The following is a 23,027-nucleotide window of genomic DNA, read 5'->3' on the forward strand; positions in this document are numbered from 1 at the left end:
CTCAGCAAAATTGAAAGTTAGTACACTATGTTGATCCCCAGTTTCTCAATTTCTTTACAATTTTTAATCATCTTTCAAACCAAAAGTGGGGTGAACCAAAGGCAAGATGATTCCTGAAGTGCCCTCAAGCTCCAAAATTCTAGGAGATAAACTCTTCTTGCTGGGTGGTTTGAACCATATAAGTGCATACAGGGAGTGATTCAGCACCATGGAGAGGTCTCCAAATGTGAGTCCATCTTGGGGGACAAAGGGCTGGAAGGGAAGAATGAAGGGGGGTAAACAGAAGGGGGAATGAACCATGAGAGACTGTGGACTCTGGGAAACAAACTGAGGGCTTCAGAGGGGAAGGGGGTGGGGGATTGGGATAGGCCGGTGATGGGTATTAAGGAGTGCACGTATTGCATGGTGCACTGGGTGTTACACACAAATAATGAATCATGGAACATTGCATCAAAAACTAAGGATATACTGTATGGTGACTAACATAACATAATAAAAAATTACTATTAAAATAAATAAATAAATAAATAAATAAATAAATAAATAAATAAATAAAGTAGAATACAGTGCAGGCTCTGCTTTGAACATGGCAGTCTTCATGTGAGCACAAAACTCCAAGCCTAATACCTAAATTAATGAGTTTAAATCTCCATTTAATGAAATATTCAGATTATGATTACACTTAGTTTCATTAACTGCATTCTCAGAATAATGTGATGGGGTTTCCTTTTCAACTTGTAATTAACTTTATTGAGAATTCTTATTGGGGTTTTTCAAACAGCTTCCTAAAACCTTATTATAAATTATTTTAATATATATATTATGGTATTAAGCTATATTGCTTAATTTTATGCCAGCTGTTATTTTTTTTAAAGAAGAAAAAATTCAACACTAATCTTGAAGAACAGCAAGCTGACCGAACCAAAGAGAAGACTCTGAAAAGAATCTATACTCAACTCCTGACAGCTAATCCTGAAGTTTGTCTTCCCATGTCAGATATGGCATTTTTATTTTCCTACTCAAAGCAAGGTGACCCTAACCAAACAAAATCCCCTTCTCCCTTTATATAATTCGTATAAAACTAATCAGACCTGCAAGAAAAACCTATATTCTTTTTTTTAAAGATTAATTTATTTATTTTAGAGAGAGAGAGAAGAGCAGGGAAGGGGTAGAGGGAGAGGGAGAATCCTCAAGCAGACTCCCCACTGAGCATGGAGCCTAACATGGGGCTCGATCCCAGGACCCTGATATCATGACCTGAATCAAAATCAAGAGTCAGCCACTCAACCAACTGAGCTGCTCAGGCGCTCAGAAAGAACTATACTCTACAAATGACAGATCTCCCCTCAACCAAAGGTGAGGAAAATCAGTACATGAAACGTTTCTGCTTTCTTTCACTGTGATTCTTGAAAAGTTGTTAGGGCGTATTTCCCTCTTAGAACGAAATACCAGTTTTTTTTTTAAAAAAAAAAAGGTCCTAATCTCTTCCCTCTCCTTCAGTCCCAGGTATTTTGAGTGGGTCTCCTGCATACTCCCAGAGCATCCTGACCTTACTCCTACCATGCTTTTTTGCAATTACCTATTTACTCCACTGTCCCATAAATTCCAAGAGGATAGTTAATATTTTTTGTCTCATTCGTCTTCATACTTCCAATTCCTAGTACGCTGCATGGCTCAGAGCAGGATTTTAATACGTATCACTTAAATATTGACTGACTCAATGGAAATTTTAATGACAAGGAATCAGATATATTGGCTGAGATCTGGGTCCTCCAAAACAGAAATAGTGATTTTATCTCAACTGGTCCATTTTCAAAGATTAGTATAGTCTAATACAGTGATTCTTAGCAGAAATCAATAAACGAGGACAGAAAGAAAAGAGACGTAACTGGAGCATCGCCCACTGTAGGTCTTTGGGGAAAGACACAAGAAAGATCATGAACAGAGTACAAAGTTAAAAGCCAGAGAGAGATGGGTTCATGTCTGAACCCATGTACAGGATCTGAACTCCTTACTGAATATGTCTGTGGCCTTGGGCAGGTTACTTACACTCTCTGAGCCACAGTCTTCTCATCTAGAACATATGGGTGCAGTACCTATTTCAATACCTATTTCTGTTTTATGTTTTACTCCTTTAATATCCACACTAAGTGTCAAAAACATAGTAGGCATGTTGCATCATTTAATCCCGATATAAAAACAGAAATGCTCTCTCAAAGAAACCGTGTCCAAGAATAGGCTTTCCCTGGTAGGGAAGTAACAAAACTTGGCATCTTTTAAGCTAAACCAGACACTGTGATGGGCACCTAGGCTTTCTTTACAAATAGTCCTACAGCTGCTTTGAAGCACTTTGGAAAAGCAATGCAAATCTAATTAGGCAATGCCATGTGGCCAGCATTAATAGCAATTTTTGAAAACAGCCCAGGAGGTGGCTTACAGAAAGTGGTAGGGTTTTTTTTCTTTTTTTTCTTTTAAGGGCTCTGTTTCTCTGTTGCCTGAACACACACATACACACACACCCTCACACACGCACCCTCATGCATACACAGTCTCATTTTCTGGGTGGAAACACAAGACATGTTTGAGAACATACAGATTCCTACGGGCCTGGTCTGCGACTGTAAATAAAATATTAAAATCAATATTCCTAACAGAACAAAAGCTCATGTGTTTCAATGGGAATAGGAGAAAAACATAAGACAGGAACAAATGTCTAAGAATGGGACAGCTGCTTCATCAGAGCTATTTCCTTGGGAAGAAATTGACATATTCTTCAGTTCTCATTTGCATCAAAAACATTAGTAGTAACAAACACACACACACACACACACACAGATTGTGTTATCAACTGACACACAGAGTGAAAACATTTTCACTTTGAAATATCAACTGCACAATGAATTCATGCTGGTGTGTATCATCGTCCCCTCGTTAATGGACCACATTAGCACTAATGTTCACTCACTCCACAAGTAATAATGGTAACGACCAACATTTATATGTTACCAGCCATTATGCTAAGTTCATTATATGTGTTAATGCATTTAATCCTCCCAACAATCTTGTATTTTCCTCCTTTTATATTATGGGACACTGAGGTTCAAAAAATTAATTTTTCCAAGATACGTAGCTAATAGGTGACAGAGCAGATACCCAGTGCAGTTTCCTCTGAGACCTGCCAAGCCCATATCCCCCACTCCCTCATTGCACTATTGCAAAGTCATATTGGACATGTTCAGTGGGCATCATCCACACGTCAGAGACTCATCTATAACATTGAATACTTCAAGAGAAATCCAGAACTCTTGATCTAAAACCACACAAAATTGATTCAAGCCATTGCACTTGTTTTTAGCTACAAATGTTTTTAGCTAATCCAGTTACAGAACCAACCCCTAATTCTTATTAACTCTATAATTTACTGACCCACGTGCCAAAACCATAATAGTCATAGATCTTCAGATGGAGAAGTTTTAGCCTGCCTGACTGTGGGAAAGAATGTTCACCTTTCAGAAACAAGACTGTTGGTAGCTGTGGCTGGTTTGAAAAGAAGTAAAGCCTCACGGGAGTTGGAATTAGCCAAGTTCCCTCAAAATTCAAAATCCCAGGGGTCCTGCTAACAGGTTCCACTGGGCTTCATGCATGTGTTTGTTCATTCAGCAAACATCATTGAGCACTGTATTATCTCACTGGAGATACAGGGGTGAATAAAACAGACACAATCCCTGCTCCCACCCCAACAAAGCTTCAAAGGCCAACCTCCACCCCACTTCTCAAGCATGGCCTTCTTGGAGAACCTGCCCCACCATAGTCATGAGAGGGGCCAAGATACTCTCCACCGCATCCAAGTAATTAAACCAGAGTCAGACAGCTGATCCGGGGAAGCCAGGCCACTGCTGGTCAGACACAATTCACATCTTCTCTCTCTGAATAATATGAACTAAAAGACACAGCGATTAAGTGCATTAAAGACAAAAGATCGTGATGCTTTATTACTCACTCCACCTGCTGAAATCCCAAAGGTGGCCCTGAATCCTACCCTTCCTGGGCCTGAATATTCACCAGAAGATACCCCCATGTGTATCCGACAAAGTTCAGGCTATGTAGTCAGACAGACCTGGGTATGAATCCTACTTCCTCTATTAACTAGGACTCCATGGACAAGTTCTTTCATTTTTAATTTCATCATGGATCTTTTCAAATATACACAAGGACAGAATGAACCCCTATGTATTTGGCCACCCAGCTGAAATTATATTTTCCCCCTTCTGTTTCATCGGCCATCCCCCACAATTTTATAGTTTCCTGATGATTTTTAAAGTCTATCTCAATCATCGTGTTAGGTGAGTTCTTCCGTTTCCATGAAATCTCGGTTTTCTCCTTCATAAAACAGGAATAACAATACCCATCCCATAGGCTTTTTCAAAATTCATGGGACAAAAATATATGGGGCTTCTGCCATGAGCCAGCCCAGTGTCCATGGCTTGCAGGGCCACTATGACAACACACAGCGCTTGTTCTCATGGAGTTTATGTTGTATGCATAAATAATGAGGAAAACAATTCCAGAGGGAACAAAAGTTATAGAGAAAATCATGGGGAGATGGAGAACAGTAAGTGACCTGGGGGCCAATTAGGCAGCTTTGCAGGTAAGACGTAAAAGGGCAGAGGCCTGGGAGACGGTTTCTATAGGCAGAAAGTACAGCAAGTGCAAAGATCCTGAGGCAGGGATGAGCTAGGCTGTTTGAGTGTTGTTTTCAGTACAAAATGAACTAAGGTATCCAAAGCTTTAACACAATGCCTGGCACACAGCAAGTGCTTGATAAATGTTAGCTACTGTTTCTCCTAAGGAAGGACTCCACAAGATTCTCAGTACCCTGGACTATATTTTGGAAATAGCTCTCTTTCCTACAGTGCCAACCGATCTTTGGGTTCACCTAGAATATCCTTTATCAACTTCCCCATTCTGCAAACACCTGTACCAGAAGGAGAGGTCATGTAGCATGGTGGTTAAAACACAGACCTTGGGGTCTGACTGGCCCCATTCGAAACCCAGCTCCACCTTTGAGTAGTTGTATGAACTTTGGATAAGCCAATCACACTGAGACTCAGTTGCCCCACTTTTATGAGGTGAAAATAACAGTAGCAACCTAATAAGGTTTTGAAGATTCAATGTGTTTGGGGTTTAGAATGCTGTCTATATTAAGTTACTGTTAATACTGTACTATCTTACATATGTTGGAATCTTACACACCTGCCCTGATTCGGAAATTGCCCCGATTTTAAAAAGATAGTTGGGAATATTCCCTACCAGTGCCTCCAAAAGTCAAGCAGACAACATCCTTGGTGCCTTGGTAAATACGAATGAATGAATAGAACTCCATTCGGCCCTAGACACAAGCTGTACAGCATCTTCAGAAGCTAAACCATGAATCTGCCTTGCATCTGGTTCCTTGCAAACCCACTTGGGAATGGTCCTGGGACAGTAGGGGGTGGGGTGAGGCTGGAATGGGAGCCTGGTCTTTCTGATGGATTCTAGATCCTGAAACATCAAGCTAGCATTTCTCCTCAGTTCAGTGTGAGATCTCACCTGCTCAGATCATGCAGCTAAATAAATAGGGGAACATCAACCCAATTCCAAAGAGGGGTTGCCTGTCTGGGTGCAACGGGAGGGTACTCTGTCCCACCGGTCTATGTGAGAGCACAGTCAGTATATCAACTGGTTCTATTCCAACAATGACCAGGTGAATAATTTTATGTGGCTGTTTTTATAGACACTGGGAGACACTTTTTATACTATGGCAATAAAGGCTTTGTAATTGCTGCTGTCTTATTTAGGGTTGTTTTCAGTCTTTACCACATCATTAAACAATACTGCCAACCAAATCTCTACTATCGAGTTTGCTGTACTAAATACAATGCAGCCTTCTGGAGTGGATCCTGGAACAGAAAAGGGACATAAGTGAAGAAACTTCGTGAAATCCAAACATTATCTACAGCTCCGCTAAAAATAATGTACTAATGCTGATTTCTTAGTTTTGACAGGTGTACCACAGTAACGTAAGATGTTCACTTTAGGGGAAAGTGGGTGAGGAGTATACAGAACTCTGGGAGTTATCTTTGCAACCTCTCTGTAAATATAAAATTATTCCAAAACTAAAACTGCATTTTAAAAAAAAAAAAAAGTGGCTGTTAATACAAACGAGTTGAGAGACGTGGACCCAGGCTCCCTCCTTGTAGCCACAGCCCTCACTCCCACCGCCCATCCTTAGGATGAGAGGGAGCCTATATTTACCCTGCGCTCCCAGAAAGGATGGGGAGTGCCACTGGCAGGCTGCGAGGCTGGGGTGGGGGGAAACAGAAGCACGTTCATAGCACTTGAGGACAAAATGTGCCTTCAAAAGCAAACTATAATTATACAGAAGCCGAGGAGCGTTTGCGAAAAATCACCATCTCATCTGAATCCGCATCCTGTTCATCAAAGAGGTCGAGGCCCTTTTGATTATCAGACTAAATATTTTTAGGCAATATCACTGAATGCCTGGAAAGAACATGAATGGCATCCGCTGAAGAAAAATCGTCTTCAGATAAAAAGGCAAGTCTTGCATATCACAGAAAAAATCAACCCTAGGAAATTTATAAAGGAAAATTGGCAAAATTTCCCCACGCTGAAGCTTTCTGCCCCCTCCATTTGCCTTTACCGTAGTCCTTCCCCGCTCCCTTCCTTCTAAATACCCACAGACTTTTAATTCTCTTAGCGTTTGACCAAAGCATAACCAGGAAGGAGTCTAGCATTAGTATTAAGATGAAGAAAGAGAAAGAGGTGGAGAGGAGGATTCTCTTAAAGCTATGTCAAGTGGGTGACTGAATAGAGAGAAAAATGGCATTCAAGTTTGGGCTATCGAATTCCCAGTTAAATGTGGTCACTTGAATGTTTTGTGAAGAACACCCCAGCAATGGCATGATGGGCCCCTTTTTGGTATATCACAAATGGATGCATCTTTCTTTCCATTTTTTGTATTTGCAAATCTTCATAGTTTCCACAATATCCAGAAAGGGTTTTATATTCAATAGGTGCATTCTAATTCTGGCACCAAGAGCTGGTCTAACTTCTCATTTGGACTGGATTCCTTCTCTCCTAGTTCTCTATGGGTCAAATGGGCTCTGGCAACTTCATGGCTTCTTGAACCCCTGATAACTGATAAATACAAGTCATCGAGGCCTATCCTCTCAGTGACCTCCCAAAATCATTCCTTCTCCTAAACATGTAAATTTTCCCTGTGTCTATAATATATAAATAGCTACCATGAATCAATAAAAAGACAAAAATCATTACAAGGAAGCCTATCATTACTACCAAGAAGTACTGAATTAGTTACAAAAATTGAACTGATTAATGGAAATCTGTGGAAGAGCTACATGCTTCTTATTTTCCAGATGTTCCCAAGAATTCTAGGAAATAAGGACTAAATCAACCCAGCAGCAATATATGAAATTAACATCTTGTTAATGCAAGAATGCAATGTTGGCATACACCTGGAATTCTCTTCTGTAGTTCACCAGGAATGCTCTGGTATACTTCAACCCAACAGAATATTACAAGACACATTTCTTTTAATTAGTATAAATATCACTGATACTGACTCAGATACAGACTAAAAGCAAGAATCATAAATAAACCCAGTTAGTCTGCCACGAGAGACTTCTGAATTACTCAGTGCCTGGACCCCCATCTCTGAGCAGTAATTTGTTTTCAGTACAACTTTAAACAAAAGTCCCTTATTGAAACAAGATTCATTAATCCTCCTTGCCCTTCTGCCTGATGCAATGATGAAACATGGTTGACTTCAATGAGTTTGTTAATCCATTTGAGTGCTGATTCAAAAATCATCCTAAAGATTGAAACTTCACATGAGAAACTTGTTAACAGTCATCTTGTACAGCCAGGGACTCAACACCATTTCACCTTTGTCTCCGCCATGATGGCGTTCCCTCACGTGTCATGGCTAGAACCCACATACATCTCGGTTCAACTTATTTCCCAGCAACACCTGAAAGAGAATGTGCTCATTTCCTTCAAAGCCAGAATTGGGCTCAGCAATTGCCGTGTCAGAGTTGGTGCAATTTACCGTATCTTTCAGGGCTGTGAGATTGGGTCATAAAACTTCCAACTGCTGATGTATTTTGCTCTAAAATGTGGCTATTTCTCATGCCATCCTACGACCCAGTTCATAAATAAATAATGTCGAATTATTTAATACAATGACACTTAAGACATTCTATTTGGTAGCCCATTTTCAAACTGTGTAAATGTTGACTTTACAAATATGCTGCAACACTTTTCCAAGGTTATGAAAAATTATCACCACGCAGAATCAGAGGATTCACATCACCTATATCAAGTACCGCAGATTTATTCCTCTACCCATTGAGCAATAAAAATTTGTAGCCAAACAGTCCAAAACGATGATTCAGCAAATAAAACACCATCGCAACTCTGCTAGCAGAGTTTCAGCCAAGGCAACCCAGGCTCTAAAATGTGTGATGTTTTTGAGAACCTCCAGCCACAACTAAATGCATCTTTTAAATTGTCTCGCTTTTGTTATTTTAAACCAAGCCCTCCACATTACTTTAATGTGGGGGTTACTTGAAAACATAATTGCTAGGAATAAACACGGTAGGATACTATTGTCAAAAACTTAACAATCTTGCTTCCCCCCTCCCGTTAGTCAGTACATCAGCTCCATAACATATGTTGTATATAAAGACCTTTGAAAGGAAAGAAAAACTGAGGGAACATACCAAGATCCCCAAGTATGCTCTGTCAGCTAAAGAATACCTAAAACACAATAGCGAATGTAGCATTTTTTTCCCTGGCCAAAAAATGGAAGGGAATTTGCTACTGTTGAATCACACGTACACACCCCAAACCAACATAACCACAACTGAACACGCCACACTAGGCACACATGTGCAAGTGCACGTGCATACACACACAGAGTTGTTTGTGATTTATTTTTGCCAAACTCTATTTGTATGAAAAAGAGATCAAATTCTTCCAAACTAACTATCTGTTCATTGAAAACAGTGTGAAACCTAAAGGTTACAACTGGTCTACCTCAAGAAGCAGACAAATAAGCAAATGGGCCATTGGTTCACTGATTTCCCATCAAGACGAACCGCTAAAATGGGTTACTGGCTAAGAGATTAACTATCTCAGATGAACCATCCAAGTCACCCATTGGTTAACGAGGTACCCAACCATGATGAACCAACCAAGAGGGCCATTCGTTAACAGAAGAACCAACCATAAGAAACCAACCAAGGGGGTCACCCTCTAACAGAGAAACAAACCAAGTGAAATCTGATGATGCCAAACACAGCTTCATCCCGGAGAGATGAAATCAAACTTCTAACTAGTCAACAAACAGAAAAGCTCTTAGTGAACCCAAACACAGACCTGAAATCTAGACGCATGACCACCGCAGGGGTCACCAAGGGGGGGGGCTGGGAATGGACCGCACGACTATACTTACGAAGATTATTTATGGGGGTTCTGGTATCCATGTTTTCATAATGCTGGACATGAACCACAATGTTGAGGTCCCTCTCCATGTGGTCAGTGTTGCAGTGGCCCTGTGGCCTCATGACATCTGCAAGGGCCCTGAAAGAAGAAAGAATTTAAATCTGTTCATTCCAAACACAATGATTGGCACCTGCTGTGCTCGGAGCACTGGGCTTAGGAAGACAGGGCCCCTGACTCCACGGAGCTGACATTCTAGTTAGGGGTGGGAGGGAGGAAAAGACGTAAGGAAGTAACAAAGATCATCGCAATTACAGGTTACATAAGGATTCCGTGCAAAACAGTCCACATGCTCTCACAAGAGCTATGTGAGCGGAGGATCACCCCCCCCAGAGAGTTGTTGAGAGGATTCAATGAAGAATCTATGTAATATGTCTGCACCCCATAAACTCAGTCCCCCCTCATAGCTAATGCTAGATCCCACAATTCACGTATAGCAATGGCCCACTATTAGCAACAAACATTTATGCAGTACTTACCGTAAGCCATGCCCCATGCTAATCATGTTATATGCCTTAATTCAACTAAGTAGCATACGAACACCTTCTAAGGTTTATTACTCCTTCTTTGCCCATGAGCAAACGAAGGCTCAGAGAGGTGAATTAGCCCGCTGAAGGTCACACGGCCAGTTGAAACAGGGCTAAACCAGAGCCTATGCACAGCTCTGCACACTGCGTGTGCTGGGTTTCCTGCAGCTGGCGGGGGAGGGGGGGATCTGGGGCAATCCAGCCACAACCCGTGTGGGTGCCCCTGTTAATCGGTAGCTGGGATGGAGAGAAAGCATACAACCTGAGTCACCAACTGTGTTTTGGGCCCTTCCCATTTATCATGTTTAATCTCCTTGACGCTCCCCCAAGGGTTGATATTTTTTACTATTATTCAACAAATAAGAAAACAAGGTGAGAGGTGTTAAGTGATCGGTTAGTTTCCCAGGGCTGCTATAATAATGTGCCACAAACTAGGTGCCTTCGAACCACAGAAATTATGGTCTCACAGTTCTGGAGGCCAGAAATCTGAAATCAAGAAGTCGGTAAGGCCACACTCCTTCAGAAACCTATAGTGGACTTGTCCCTTGACTCTTCCTGGCTTCTGCAGGTTGCTGGAAATCTCCATCTTCCTCTGGTGTGTTTCCCAGAGTCTCTGTCTTTTAAGGACACCCCTCATACTGGGTTAGGGGCCCACCCTACTCCAGGATAACCTCGTCTTCAATCACGACACCTGCAACAATCCTATTTCTAGATCAAGTCACATTCTGAGGACCACAAGATCAGAACTTTAAAAGAGACTTTTTTTAATGGGGGGGGGGGGGCTGGCACCCAGTTTGACCAGAACAGTGACCTTCACAATTAGATGTAAACTTAGCCAAGCCGCTCCATGTTTGCACACAGAACAGAACAGAGATGGCTGTCAAACAGATACCACTCCTAAGGTCAGACCTCACCAACACGTTTACTTCTCTTTACCTGCTCTCCATCACGTCTTTATTTCGATGTAATTATGCTGGAATGGTAGGTATAACTGCAGGTATAACTGCACAGGTGTGTATCTTTGACATGACTAGTGTTTTTACCATAAACCTCATTGTTTCCTTCTCTTTGCACAATGTGAGAGCTAGCCACGCTGCGGACTGTGAATCTCCTTCACGCTGTGGTTTCACGGTGGAGAGGCAGGGTGTCAGCCCTGCTTACCCATATCCCTGGTTAGGAGAACCTAGATGGTCAGCACCATCTCCCTGCCTCCATACATAACACTGCAAGAAGTACCCTCATCCACGCCCCCTCCATCCACCTGGGAGAGCTTCTCCAGGGTCCGCCCCCACAAGCGATACGGCCCTGTTTTCGGATACATCCGGATGTCTTAACAAACCAGAACCCTGTGAGTCCACATCAAGGGAGACAGAGAGGCAAGGTGAGCTCTGTGAGTGAGGCCCACATATACCACCTCTGAATGCAACAGGCCCAGCCTGCCTGCTGAAATTCACCCCCCCAGAGCACCGATTCTCAAATGCTGTCTGCCCACCAGCAGCAAGAGCCTCCCCCGGGCCTGTGTTAAAATACAAATTTTCAGATCCACCCAGACCCACTGACTCAGAAACTCCAGGAGCAGGCACGGCCCAGCCACCTGCGTTTTCTGCTGCACAATCAAGTCTGAGACTCTGTTAGGGTCACAGAGGCCCCGAGCTTGGGGGGAGTGGTGGCTCATGGGGCAATGAGGCAATGGAGAACCACAGCTGGTGAGAAGTGTCAGGTGTGAGATACAGGGAACACAGCGAGAGTCCCACATGAACTAGAGGAAAAGATGGAGTCCTCCGAGAGACAAGAGAATAGCAACTGTTCCCATTCATTCACTCGTTCGTTCACTGAACAAGCATGTATTGCCTACCCTGTGCCAGGAACTATTCAAGGCTCTGGGAATACAGCGACATGCAAGATGGACAAGACCACTGCCGGCCCGGAGCTTATGTTCTAGGGGACAGGATAAGAAGTATGCATGTTAAATAAATCAACAAGAGCTGTGAAAATTAAATAAACAAAAGTGTAACATGATCAAGAGACACTGTTGCACAGCAGTGTTATTCCCAACAGCCCCAAAGTGGAAAACAACCCAAATAAATGGATGAATGGATAAACAAAAGATGTGATATGGGATGGAGTATTGACGCCTGGTACAACGTGAATAGAACCTGGAAACATGATGTTCCTACAAAGGAGCCAGACCCCGAAAGCCACAGAGCGGATGACTCTATTTATATGGAATGTTCACAATAAGCAAATGCATAGAGATAGAAAGTAGATGGGTGGTGGTGGCCAAGGGATGGAGAGAGGGAGGACTGGGGACTGGCTGTTGCATGGATGTACATGGACTTTCGATAATGAAAAGGTTCTGGGATCAGATAGTGGTGATGGTTGTTCGACTTTGTGACCATGCCAAAAATCACTGAATTGTACACTTTCTAAAAATTCAAAATCAACAGAGAAAGAGAGAGAAGGTGGTCAGGAAAAGCTTTCCTGAGGAGGAGACACTGGAGTTGAGTCCTGAATGGTGAGGAGTTGGTCACATAGAGATGATGGAAAGAACCTTCCTGGCAGAGGGAACAGCAAGCACAAAGGCCCTGAGGCAGGAAAGAGATCAAATGTTTGAGGTACACGAAAGAAGGCCAAGGAAGCCGGAAGATGGCCAATAAGGACGGGGGCGTTCAAGGTGAGGGTTCCCCTACCCAATCTATGGAGCAAAAAGGCACTCGAGTTAACCCAGCTCATCAGTGCAGGGACCCGCATACAAACCTGAGTGTCCCTGACATCAGAGCTCAGCCTCCTTCCCCACTTTGTGCTGTAAGCAGGGTCTGAAACTCAACAGGTCGACAGGAGAGGAACTTCTGAGGCAAACGGCACATGCCCTCTAACCCGAATTTGCCTTTTTCCCTTCTAAACAGGCTCTTCGTCATGAAATTCAGGGACCTCTGAACCCCTCTGGAATTGAACAGAAATTTTATTTGTGCATTTTTCTTGAACAAGAAGCCATAGCTTTCCCCAGATTCTCTAGGGAGTCCCCCCCCCCCCCAGAATTCCAAAATATTGAGGCTTTCAAGAGGTTCGCAAAGTAAGTTATCGGGATAAGCTACCACGAACTTGGTCGGCACGGCTTTCTACAGATCCCCTGGGTTTCTCCTGAGACCTAAAATTCTTGAAAATCCAGCCCAGAAGCCAAAGCTGCTTTTCCCCCAAGGCGGCCCCTCCCAGAGTGTGCAGTGGAAATGAGGGTTCCTAAAAGGCCTCCCTATCCTGGAAGAGCAGTCTGCAAGGTATGGTCCGCTCACTCCAGGGACCACATAAAATGATTCAGCATCAGGAAAGGAAATCCGAGAACTTGCGTGTGTGTGGTCTTCAGTGGTTCAAGTAAGAAATCAATGTAATGTGTGTACAGATGCTGGAGCCCTCCCTTGAAATGCCCATGCCAGAAAGTGAGAATCAGGAACCTCGGGCCCAGGAGGGCACTTGGCAGCAGCCCCACCATTGGGGTACATTGCCTACACTGCAGCTCTGCGGACCCCGAGAGGGGCTATGCAGATAAATTATCTACCTATCTGTAAGTAGGCTAACCATCACCAAGCAGGCATGTGGCTTAAAAGTGTCTCCCGTAACAAAACAGCAGCCTGAAGATAACACAAACTGGCAAACCCAAGAACACAAGAGAGTTGACTGTCCCCCTCTCTTCAACAGCTAGCTTGCAGCAAAGTTAAAAACGATGATTGTCTATTCAGATCAAAGCAAAGTCAGCCAAAAACAATCAAAACTCTCCTGAGAAATATTCAAAGTATGGATTGTTTGTTAATCATGAGCCCCCTCCTCAGCCTTTGAGATATCAGCTGACTGTATGATGTCATCATGCTTAGCAATAGATTTTAAGATATTTATTCTACCTTCAGCTCAGTTTGAAATGTTTTCATATGCACTTTATAATGTACCTAGTAACTGTTCACGGGTAAGAGATACTTATTAGTAAAGCAAATGTATTCGGCATGTATTAGGGCATATACTAAAAAACATGTTACAACACATGTCCAAAAAATTTAATAAATATGATAAAGGAAGAACCAACTATGTGCTGTAAATGAAACAAATTCCCAAGGATTTGTCATCTGTTTGTGGCAAATAGTTTGGGTGCTTCTCAAACAAAGTGCATTCATGTTACCTAGGGGTCTTATTAAAATGCAGATTCAGGGGACGCCTGGGTGGCTCAGTCGGTTAAGCGTCTGCCTTCGGCTTGGGTCATGATTTCAGGGTCTTGGGACTGATACCCACATGGGGCTCCCTGCTCAGTGGGGAATCTGCTTCTCTCTCTCCCTCTGCTGCTCCCCCTACTTGTGCTCTCTAATAAATAAATAAAATCTTTTTTAAAAGTGCAGAGATTCGGTTTCAATAAGTTTGAGGCAGGGCTTGAGATACTTCTGCTCAAGTCCCCAGGTAATGAAAATGCTGCTGTTCCACAGGTCACCCTCTGAGGAGCAAAATCCTTAAAGTACTATGATGGTCAATTTTAAGTGTCAGCTTGACTCAGCCACAAGGTGTCCAAATATTTGGTTGAAAGTCATTCTGGATGTGTCTGAGAATGTGCTTTTGGATGAGATGAACATTTACACCAAGAGACTGAGTAAAGCAGATGTGTCCTCCATCATGTGGGTGAGCCTCGTCTAATCAGTTGAAGGTCTGAATAGCACAAAAGGCTGACCCTCCCCTGAGTAAAAGGGAATTTTCCTGCCTGATAGCCTTCACACTGGGACATCAGCTCTGCAGATTTCAGACTTGTTAAGGGCAAGTCCACGTGTCTCTTCCTTGATATCCCTTAACCCAGTTCAGAACAATTATGTTGAAACATTGCCATTTTTGAAGTCAGATGATTGAACACTGGCAATTTTATAAGGTTCAATTTAGTGTCAGTTTTTTTCTAGATGTACTTGTGTGTTACTTGTCTCAGGCCATTTGACTGTTGGCTCTGTGAGTGCAGGAATTGTGTCTGTACGACTCACTGTTCTGTTATAGCTCTCAAAACAGTGCCACGTATGCTGAAGGTGGTCAATAAATACCTATTACATGAATACGTGAAAGAGTGAATGAATGAAAGAGGAGATACTTTCTTATGTAAACCAGGATGTCAGAAAGCAGAGCTCCTCTGTGCCGGATACCGTCCTGGGTGCTGAGGGTACAACAATGGAAGACTTTGGTGTCCCTGCCCTCCTTCCTGTGGACAGTCATGCAAGGAGACAGATGACAAACTAGCAAACCCGTAAATGAGTAAGTTACTTTTAGACTATAATGTGAAATGAAGCCAGGAGCACCAGGCGATGGGCTGGAGGGGCGAGGGCAGTGGTAACTGAGCCTGGGTGGTCAGGGACAGCTTCTCGGAGAAGGTGACATGTGAGCTAAGACCTGAATAGTAAGAGCCAGCGTGTGAGGGCTGACAGAGAATTTGAGCCAAGCCAACACAATGGCTCCAAGGTAGCAATGAGCTTGGTATATTTGAGGAACAAAAAGAGAAGGCTGTGGCCCTTTACTTTCCAATTACAGTGAGCAAATAAAAGACCCCAACATTTCCAAACAGAGCTCAGAGTCCCAGCATCTTGCTTCAAAGCTTCCAGGAGTCCCAAGGTCTGAACTCTGACATTTAAACACTTGAATAGGATTCCTGAGCATTTCCTCTTGTATCAGAAGCATCTTTTCTTTTTCAAGAATGCAAGGGCAATGGGCAGGAGGTAACTTTCTGGAGTGGTGGCTACACAGGAGTAGAGGCTCATCAAACTGCACTTAAACCCCAAATGTGTGCCTTTTATACCCACTGAAGGTGACTTCTAAAATGCAAGGATTCAGGGGCGCCTGGGTGGCTCAGTCAGTTGAGCATCTGACTCTTGATGTCAGCTCAGGTCGGGCTCCATGCTGGGCGTGGAATCTGCTCAAGAGTCTCTCTCTCCCTCTCCCTCTGCCCCTTTCTCTGTTCTCTCACTCTCTCTCTAAAATAAAAAATAAAAAAATTAAAATAAAATAAAATGCAGGACTCAATGCCCAAAGAGAAGCAAACATATCCTGCAAGGAAAAAGAACTCATAGAGACTTTTCCAAGGCCAACAGGATATGCATGCAAGGGCTTCTCTAACCTGGGGTGCTGGTCGAAACCATAGAATAACCACAGATGTACAGGAAGAGGGGGAAGCTGGAAAAAGACAGAAAAGGCAGAAGAAGGAAGGACATTTATCACTTGATGCTATTTCTTTGCAAGGGACTCCAGCTCTTCTGAAATGTGTTTGAAAAACACACAGGACACTGTGCTATGTAATTTGCCACTTGGATTTCTGATTCTGTTTGAAGGTGGGCAAAATAATGACATGTGTTCCCTACTGGCTTCAAGTGTACAGAGCTTCAAACATGCGTTCCTGCCCCAAGGTCATTTCTCATCAATGCCTTCTCCAAGAGGGCTGGCCCTGCCAGGGGCAGATGCAGAAAACATCCCTGGTCTTGATCTTGCGGTGGTTCCTTGAACCGGCCCCACTGCATGTGTTGCCATTTGCAGAACATCAAGCACTTCTTTGTGATCTAAGACAGCGGAAGTCCTGCATGTGTCTGCTCAAAGGCAGTGCAGCCTAGTGGTCAGGGACCTGTGCTCTGGCCTCAGATTGTCTGGGTTTGAAGTCTGACTCCTCCACTCCCCGGGGGCTTGTTCATCCTCATGGAAAGCAATCTGTGCCTCTTAAAAGGCAGACTGTCATAAGGTTTGCCTCACTGGGGAAGGACCTGAAATTACATGACAACGTACACGCAAGCTTACCGCTGAGGGTTCTTCAACATCACCTAGGCCAACACTTTGCATGGCATTTAATGTGGTCATACGTGGGTCTTCTCTCCTATTCTGAACCTGCCACCTCCTCCTGATAAGTCTGGAGGAGTTAGGAGACTTGACCAATGTCACACAGAGAAAAAGATGCAGCAGGACAAGGGCCAGGTGCTGAGTTCCACACTACAGCAGAAAAGGGATAGAAAATTTTAATAAGAGTAAGAGTCACTTAGCAGTAACCAGAAAGAGGTCCTGTGCTAGGAGCTTCCCAAGCCCAGCCTCAGCGAAACCTCACACAAGCCTACGACATAGGGATCATCATTATCTCATCTTACAGACAAGAATCTAAAACTCAGAGAGGTGAAGTCACTTGCCCAAGGTCACACAGCTTTTAAGTGGCCAAGCCGGACTGAATCTTCGGGCTATCTGACTTGAGCCCCAGCTGCTAAGTTCTGCGGACAGCATCTCCAGGGACTGCAGATAACAGCACTAAGTGAACTGGGTGGGGGGTGGAGACCCAGGGCAACCTGTGAGCTTCGTAAAGCACTCATGGCAACCAGCAGCTTCCATAGGAAAATGCAGGTCCAGTGCTGTCGGACCTGCCAATTTCTCAAGAGAAGTCAGAAATCTGGACGTCTGTGTGAAAACTCCTAGCTTTTAAACGTTGGCAATTGGTTCTAAGTTGGTTTTAAAACACGATATGTAATAGAGACTAAAGAAATTTCACAGCCGGATGCAGTGAGCCTTGACTGGATCCTTGATTGAAACCCCAAGCTCTGGAAGACATTTTTTGGCATGACTGGGAACATTTTAATACGATTGGATATCTGATGATATGATGGAATGTCCGTCCTTTTTCCTGGGTGTGATACTGGAATTGTGTTGTGTGGGAGAATGTCCTTGTTCTTAGGAGATCACACACCGAAGTATTTAGGGTTGAAGTGTCATGTCTGCAACTGATTTTCAAATGCTTCAGCCGAAACACAAAGGAAAAAGAGAGGGAGAGAAGAAAAGAGGAAGAAAAGGAGAGAGAAAATGAAAATACGGAGAGCACTATAAAGCAAATATGACAAAATACTAATGATTGTTCTGTCTAGATTTGTAGTTCGCAACTGGCAGTGTTTCTACCCCTTGATGACATGTGGCTATGGCTGAGGACATTTTTAAAATTTTTTTACTGTCACAGCTGGGTTGTGGGGTGGGTACTACTGGCACCTAGTGGGTAGAGCCTAAGAAGGCTGGCAAACACCCTTCACTGCACAGGACAGCCCCCCGCCACCAGGAATGAGCCGCCCCCAAATGTTGGTGGTACTGGGGTAAGAAACCTCGAAGGCTATCCTGGACTTCATTCTTATTAGTCTTTCAAGTCTGGGGGGTGGTTTTTGTATGTTTAAAATGATCCACAATAAAAAAAAAAAAAAAGGGAGAGAAACTCAAAAATAAGAACACATCGATAGAAATACCTTGCAGACCAAACGAAACATGTCTGTGGCGTTTGGTAACCATAGCTGGCCACCATTTGCCATCTCTCCTTCCAATAAATAGTGGCGGGATGTCACGTTGCTGTAGCTGGTGAGTGTCTATGGAGTTCTTACACTAGCGTGGGCAAGACCCCCACAGCTCCTGGAATTACTTTCTCCTGCTTTCAGTCCCAATCAGTCCAGAAGGAAGCAAGTCACATGCCCAGGATTGGAGCCTGAAAACTGACATCATTGAGGCCTCTTCTGGGATCACACAAGTGCACGGGGTCCCAGGAGCAGCTGGTGACATAGGGACAGCAAGGGGCTATAAGTCTTTGAAGGGAGGATGCGGCCTGACAAAATGAGAACAAACCCCTCATCTCAGTAACCCTCACAGCCCAAGACAAAATAAATTAAGAGGCTGCGGCCAGCACATCAGTTTCACCTGGAAGCCACCTTCGACCCTCTCTGAGGCCAAGCTCAGGTGTGCCGGCCCCACCCAATTCGCCCCTTAGCCCCTACAGGCAACAGCTAAGGAGCTCCAGCTGTGGCTGGGACTCCAAATGATTAACTTCATCAACAGGGCAAGATGCATCTGGACGGTCCTTGGGGCAGCTCCCAGGATCACAAACACACAGAAAGCCCTACACGTGCAGACAACAAACAGAATGCAAACAAGAGAGTCGCACTGGATTAATTCCTCCATTCCCAACCCTGTAAGCTATTCCCAAACTCAAAACAGTCTTGGTTAACGCGGAGGCCACTTTTTATGAGCCATTCAGGGAGGCTATTAAATGCGGATTTCTAGGACTCATCCCCAGACCTACCTTGATTTGGAATCTCTCTGGACAGAACATTTTGCGTTTTTCGGAGCCCCCCCCCCCGCCCCCACAAATGCTCACTAAAAATGAAAACACAGTTGAAACCGGGGAGTTGGGGACTGCAGTTTCCTCCATGACCTTGGGCCAGCCACCCAAACCGAGCCAGGATTTTCTCATCTATAAATGAGAATTAACAGCACCTGTCTTATAGTTGCCAGCACTAAATAAGAGGTTTACACACGCATGGACTCACACGCGCACGTACATACCCACGTACACACGTGCGTGCGCGCATACACACACACACACCCTAGTACGGTGCCTGGCAAATGTTAGTTCCTTTTCCTTAATAGTGATTGGCCACACATTGGAAAGCCTAGAGAGCTTTATAAAAGTACACAGGCTTCACGCAGCCCTACAGATTCTGATCTAAATTGTCTAGGGTGGGGCCCCTAGCAACAGGGTTTTTTAAAAAGCCTTCCAGGTGATTCAAAACAGAAGCCAGGGTTGAACACTATACCATGGAAACTGCCAATAAAAATCACCTGTTCTTGGGGCCACCTGGGTGACTCCCACCGTGGAGCCTCCAACTCTTGATCTCATCTCAGGTCTTGATCTCAGGGTGGTGAGTTCAAGCCTGGGATGGGGGGGATGGGGAATCAACTGTTCTTTCTCTCCAAGAGAATACACTTTCACTGCATTCTGGAATTCCCAAAATGTGTACAGAGGAGAAGCCGCGTTGATGCTCCTACCAGAGGACTGGGTGCTGGCAGATTCCACCCCCAAACAGCCCTTTCCTGGTACCTGCAGAAGAAAGTGGCTGCAACCAGCTAGGCTGGATGATTCTTTTTCTCCTGACAGAGCTGCAAGGGGGCAGGACAGGAAGTTGAGTCCCTGCTGGGCCCTTAGGTCTGCTGCGGAGTGCTGTCTCCACAGGAACACCCAGATCAAAGAGGGCCCGAAGCTAGCATCACCTTCTCCCACAGACGTCCAAAGGGAGCCGCCCACCCTTAGCTGGGCTCCCACCTTCTCACCTCCCTTCTCCCGCCTTTCCTACCACCCCCCAGCCCCCATCCCAGCACCCAGGAGGGCTCCTTTAAGCGCTGGTTTGCAAGGAAAAGGCTCAGTGGATATTTCGGCAGAGGAATTAACCCGAAACTGCAAGGCAGCCTACCTATCCCTGGGTGACTCTCTTCCTACCAAGGCGACACCCGCTGCCTGCCTGCCGCAGTCCTGCCTCGGCACTCCTCCCTCACCTTAACACAGACCCCGGGAAGCCATAGGGATTGGCGGGGACTGCGGGGACGTGAAGCACTCGCCGCTAAGGCTGGTGACGGGGCATCTTGGGGTTGCAGGAGGTGGGCGGGGCCAGCGTGTTACTCTTAGTTGGTCAGGGTTCCTTGAATACCCTCGAAGCTTACTTTGTGCCTCAAGACCCCAACATCCATCCACGCCTCCCTGCTGACCCAAACCAAGAGCAACTTCTTCACCTCTTCCCCCAAATCCCTCCCCACTGGAAAAAAAAAAAAAGTCATCGGATACTCCGCGTATAAATAGAAAATAATTACTAGTGAGGTGGTAATGTTCCTTCGCCTATTTTTGGTGGGTCTCTTTGTTCAGATTTTTTAGGCAGGCGCACGGAGCGCGTGCATCCACACGCTCACACACGGGCCCCCGCCGGAGGTGTGGGGCGGGTGTGTGTCTGGAGGGGGGGGACACGTGGCGACCCCGTTGCCCACACTCGGAAAGAAGATCAAGCTTGCGCCCAACCATCCAGCTGTTCGAAGACAGCCTGTCGCTTTTCAACCCCGCCCGCCCAGACCTCACGCCAACCCTGGCCTCTGTAGGGTCTGGGGGCTGTGTCCTCGGGGCAGTGTCCTCCGCCTCCAAAGTTACTGGGTTGTGCGAATCAATTTAGACACTTTTTTAAAAAGCAAAAGGCAAATAGCTCCATTAATCCCCAAATGCCTTTTCCCATCTGCTGCGACTTGCTCGCGCTGGGACTTGCATAATGAATAAGGCAACCGGGAAAGTTGACGAATCAGGGTGTTGGGGGGCGGCGGAGGGGGTGTGTGTGTGAGCGGGGCTCCCGCCCTTGGAGTCCGTGCCAACCCGGGCAAGGGGCTCAGGGGGCAGCTGAGGCCTCGGCCCCCAGTAGGGAGAGGTGATGACCCGGGAAAGGGGCGAGGGGTTTGGGCACGGGGGAGGCAACCGAGGTCTCAATTCCAGGGACCCGGCAGCTCAGGGAGAGCGAGGCGGCCGCTCCAGGCAAGGCTTTTGTTCTCGCCCTCCCCTCTCTTTCCACCTCCCTCGCCTCTTTTTCGCGAGCCTTACGAGTTGCAGGCGGCACACACTCCTTCCCTCCCTCCCTCCCTCACACACGCGCGCGCGGGCTCACACACGCCCCCCTTCTCTTTCGGGCTCGCCTGCCCTGTTTACCTAGAGGCTAGGATGTGGAATCCGAGCGGTGGACCCCTCCCCAAAACCCAAGACTTCGGGGCAACGGGCTCCTGGGCTGTGCGTCTCGGGTCCGCTTCAATCCCAGCCGGGAGGGGGCGGCGAGAGGGTGAAGGGGGCAAAGACCCCCGACACACACACACATACACACGCTCAAAACCACACCTGTGCGGAGCCCAGCGCCCCCTCTCCGCGCTCCCAGCCGAAGTTGGCTTTCCCGGGCGACCTCCCCCAGCGGAGACGCGGGGGGGGGGGGAGGGAGAAGCGCCATTGCCCGGGGAAAGGTGGAGAGGGAAGAGCAGGGAGAGCGGCGCCCGGAGGGGAGGCGGAGGGGGGAGGCAGCCCACCTGGACATGTGCTCTCTTTGGGGCCGGTGCGCTTTCTCCAGCCCCAGCTTGGTGAAGATGCCTACAAGCACCATGACGGCCACCACCCCGCAGATGATGTAAACGATCAGGTTGGTCTTGTCCTTGGTGGGGTCGTGCAGGGGGTCGTCCTTGCGCGCGGGGGGCTTGCCGGTGTTAAGCCAGAGCGGAGTGTCGTAGTTGGTGCAGGTGCTCTGGTTCAGTCGCCGCTTCTTAAACGTGCAGCAGAACCGGAAGCCACAAGTCCCGCAGCAGAAGATGAAGTCGCCCGAGCTGCAGTTGAACGGCGGGTCCCACTGGCCCATGACATCGAAGTAGCCCCTGCAGAAGTCCGGCGTGGGCGCCCGGGTCGGGGGCGCGTCCGAAATCCCCGCGCCCTCGCCGGCCTCTCCGGAGGCGGCCCCGGAGCGGTTGCCCCCCGCCAGCACTACCACGCCGCCCAGCTGCGCCAGCTGCCCGTGCCCCGCTCGCTCCTGCGCCCGGCACACGCGGGCGCACAGCTCCGTGAGGAAGCAGCCGAGGAGCAGCCGGAGGACGCGGCGCATCGTGTCTCCCAGCCCGGGCTCGGCCGCTCGGCCGCCGCTGGAGCCGCTGCAGCCGCCTCTCGAGGCGCGGCCGAAGCTGCCGAGGCTGCTGCCGGGGGCTGCGAGCCGCCGCGGGCCGCACATGCAGGGAGCGGCGCGGGGCGCTCGGTGGTCGGCGGCCACTGCGCTCGGCTCAGTCCGCGTTCGCCTCCAGCGCGCCGCGCGCCGAGGGGCCGGCCGGGGAGGAGCGCGCCTGGCCGGGCGGGGGGAGGATGAGCGGGGGCAAGCGCCGGGTGCAGGTCCGGCCGGCTACGGGGAGAGGCAGGGGCCGGAGAGCAGGGGAGAGTCGGCCTGTTCGTGCTTGCCCTCCGCCGGCGGCTCCGGACCAGCCGCCCCGCGCCCGCTCGCAGGATCCCTCTCACCTCTCCAGCTCGCCAAGTGCGCTGGAGAGAGCGAAGCAACACTTGTGGAATGAAGGGAGGGCAGGAGGGAAGGG

At 46.6% G+C, this 23,027-nt stretch overlaps 1 protein-coding gene across 1 annotated transcript in view; it reads right to left on the reverse strand.

Moving 5' to 3' along the window:
- The window catches only part of SHISA9 (shisa family member 9), a 266,704-nt gene extending 244,029 nt beyond the window's left edge, over window positions 1-22,675 (reverse strand). Inside the window, exons 1-2 of the mRNA XM_045777902.2 lie at window positions 21,990-22,675; window positions 9,536-9,663 (exon numbers count right to left, since the gene is read on the reverse strand). Coding sequence (XP_045633858.2) covers window positions 9,536-9,663; window positions 21,990-22,675 — 814 coding nt within the window. The remainder of the gene's footprint in view (window positions 1-9,535; window positions 9,664-21,989) is intronic.
- Between the last annotated feature and the right edge of the window lie 352 nt (window positions 22,676-23,027).

This window comes from Ursus americanus, chromosome 2 (assembly GCF_024610735.1).
Source record: "Ursus americanus isolate L20-20 chromosome 2, mUrsAme1.1.p, whole genome shotgun sequence".
In the NCBI taxonomy this organism is placed as follows: Eukaryota; Metazoa; Chordata; class Mammalia; order Carnivora; family Ursidae; genus Ursus; species Ursus americanus.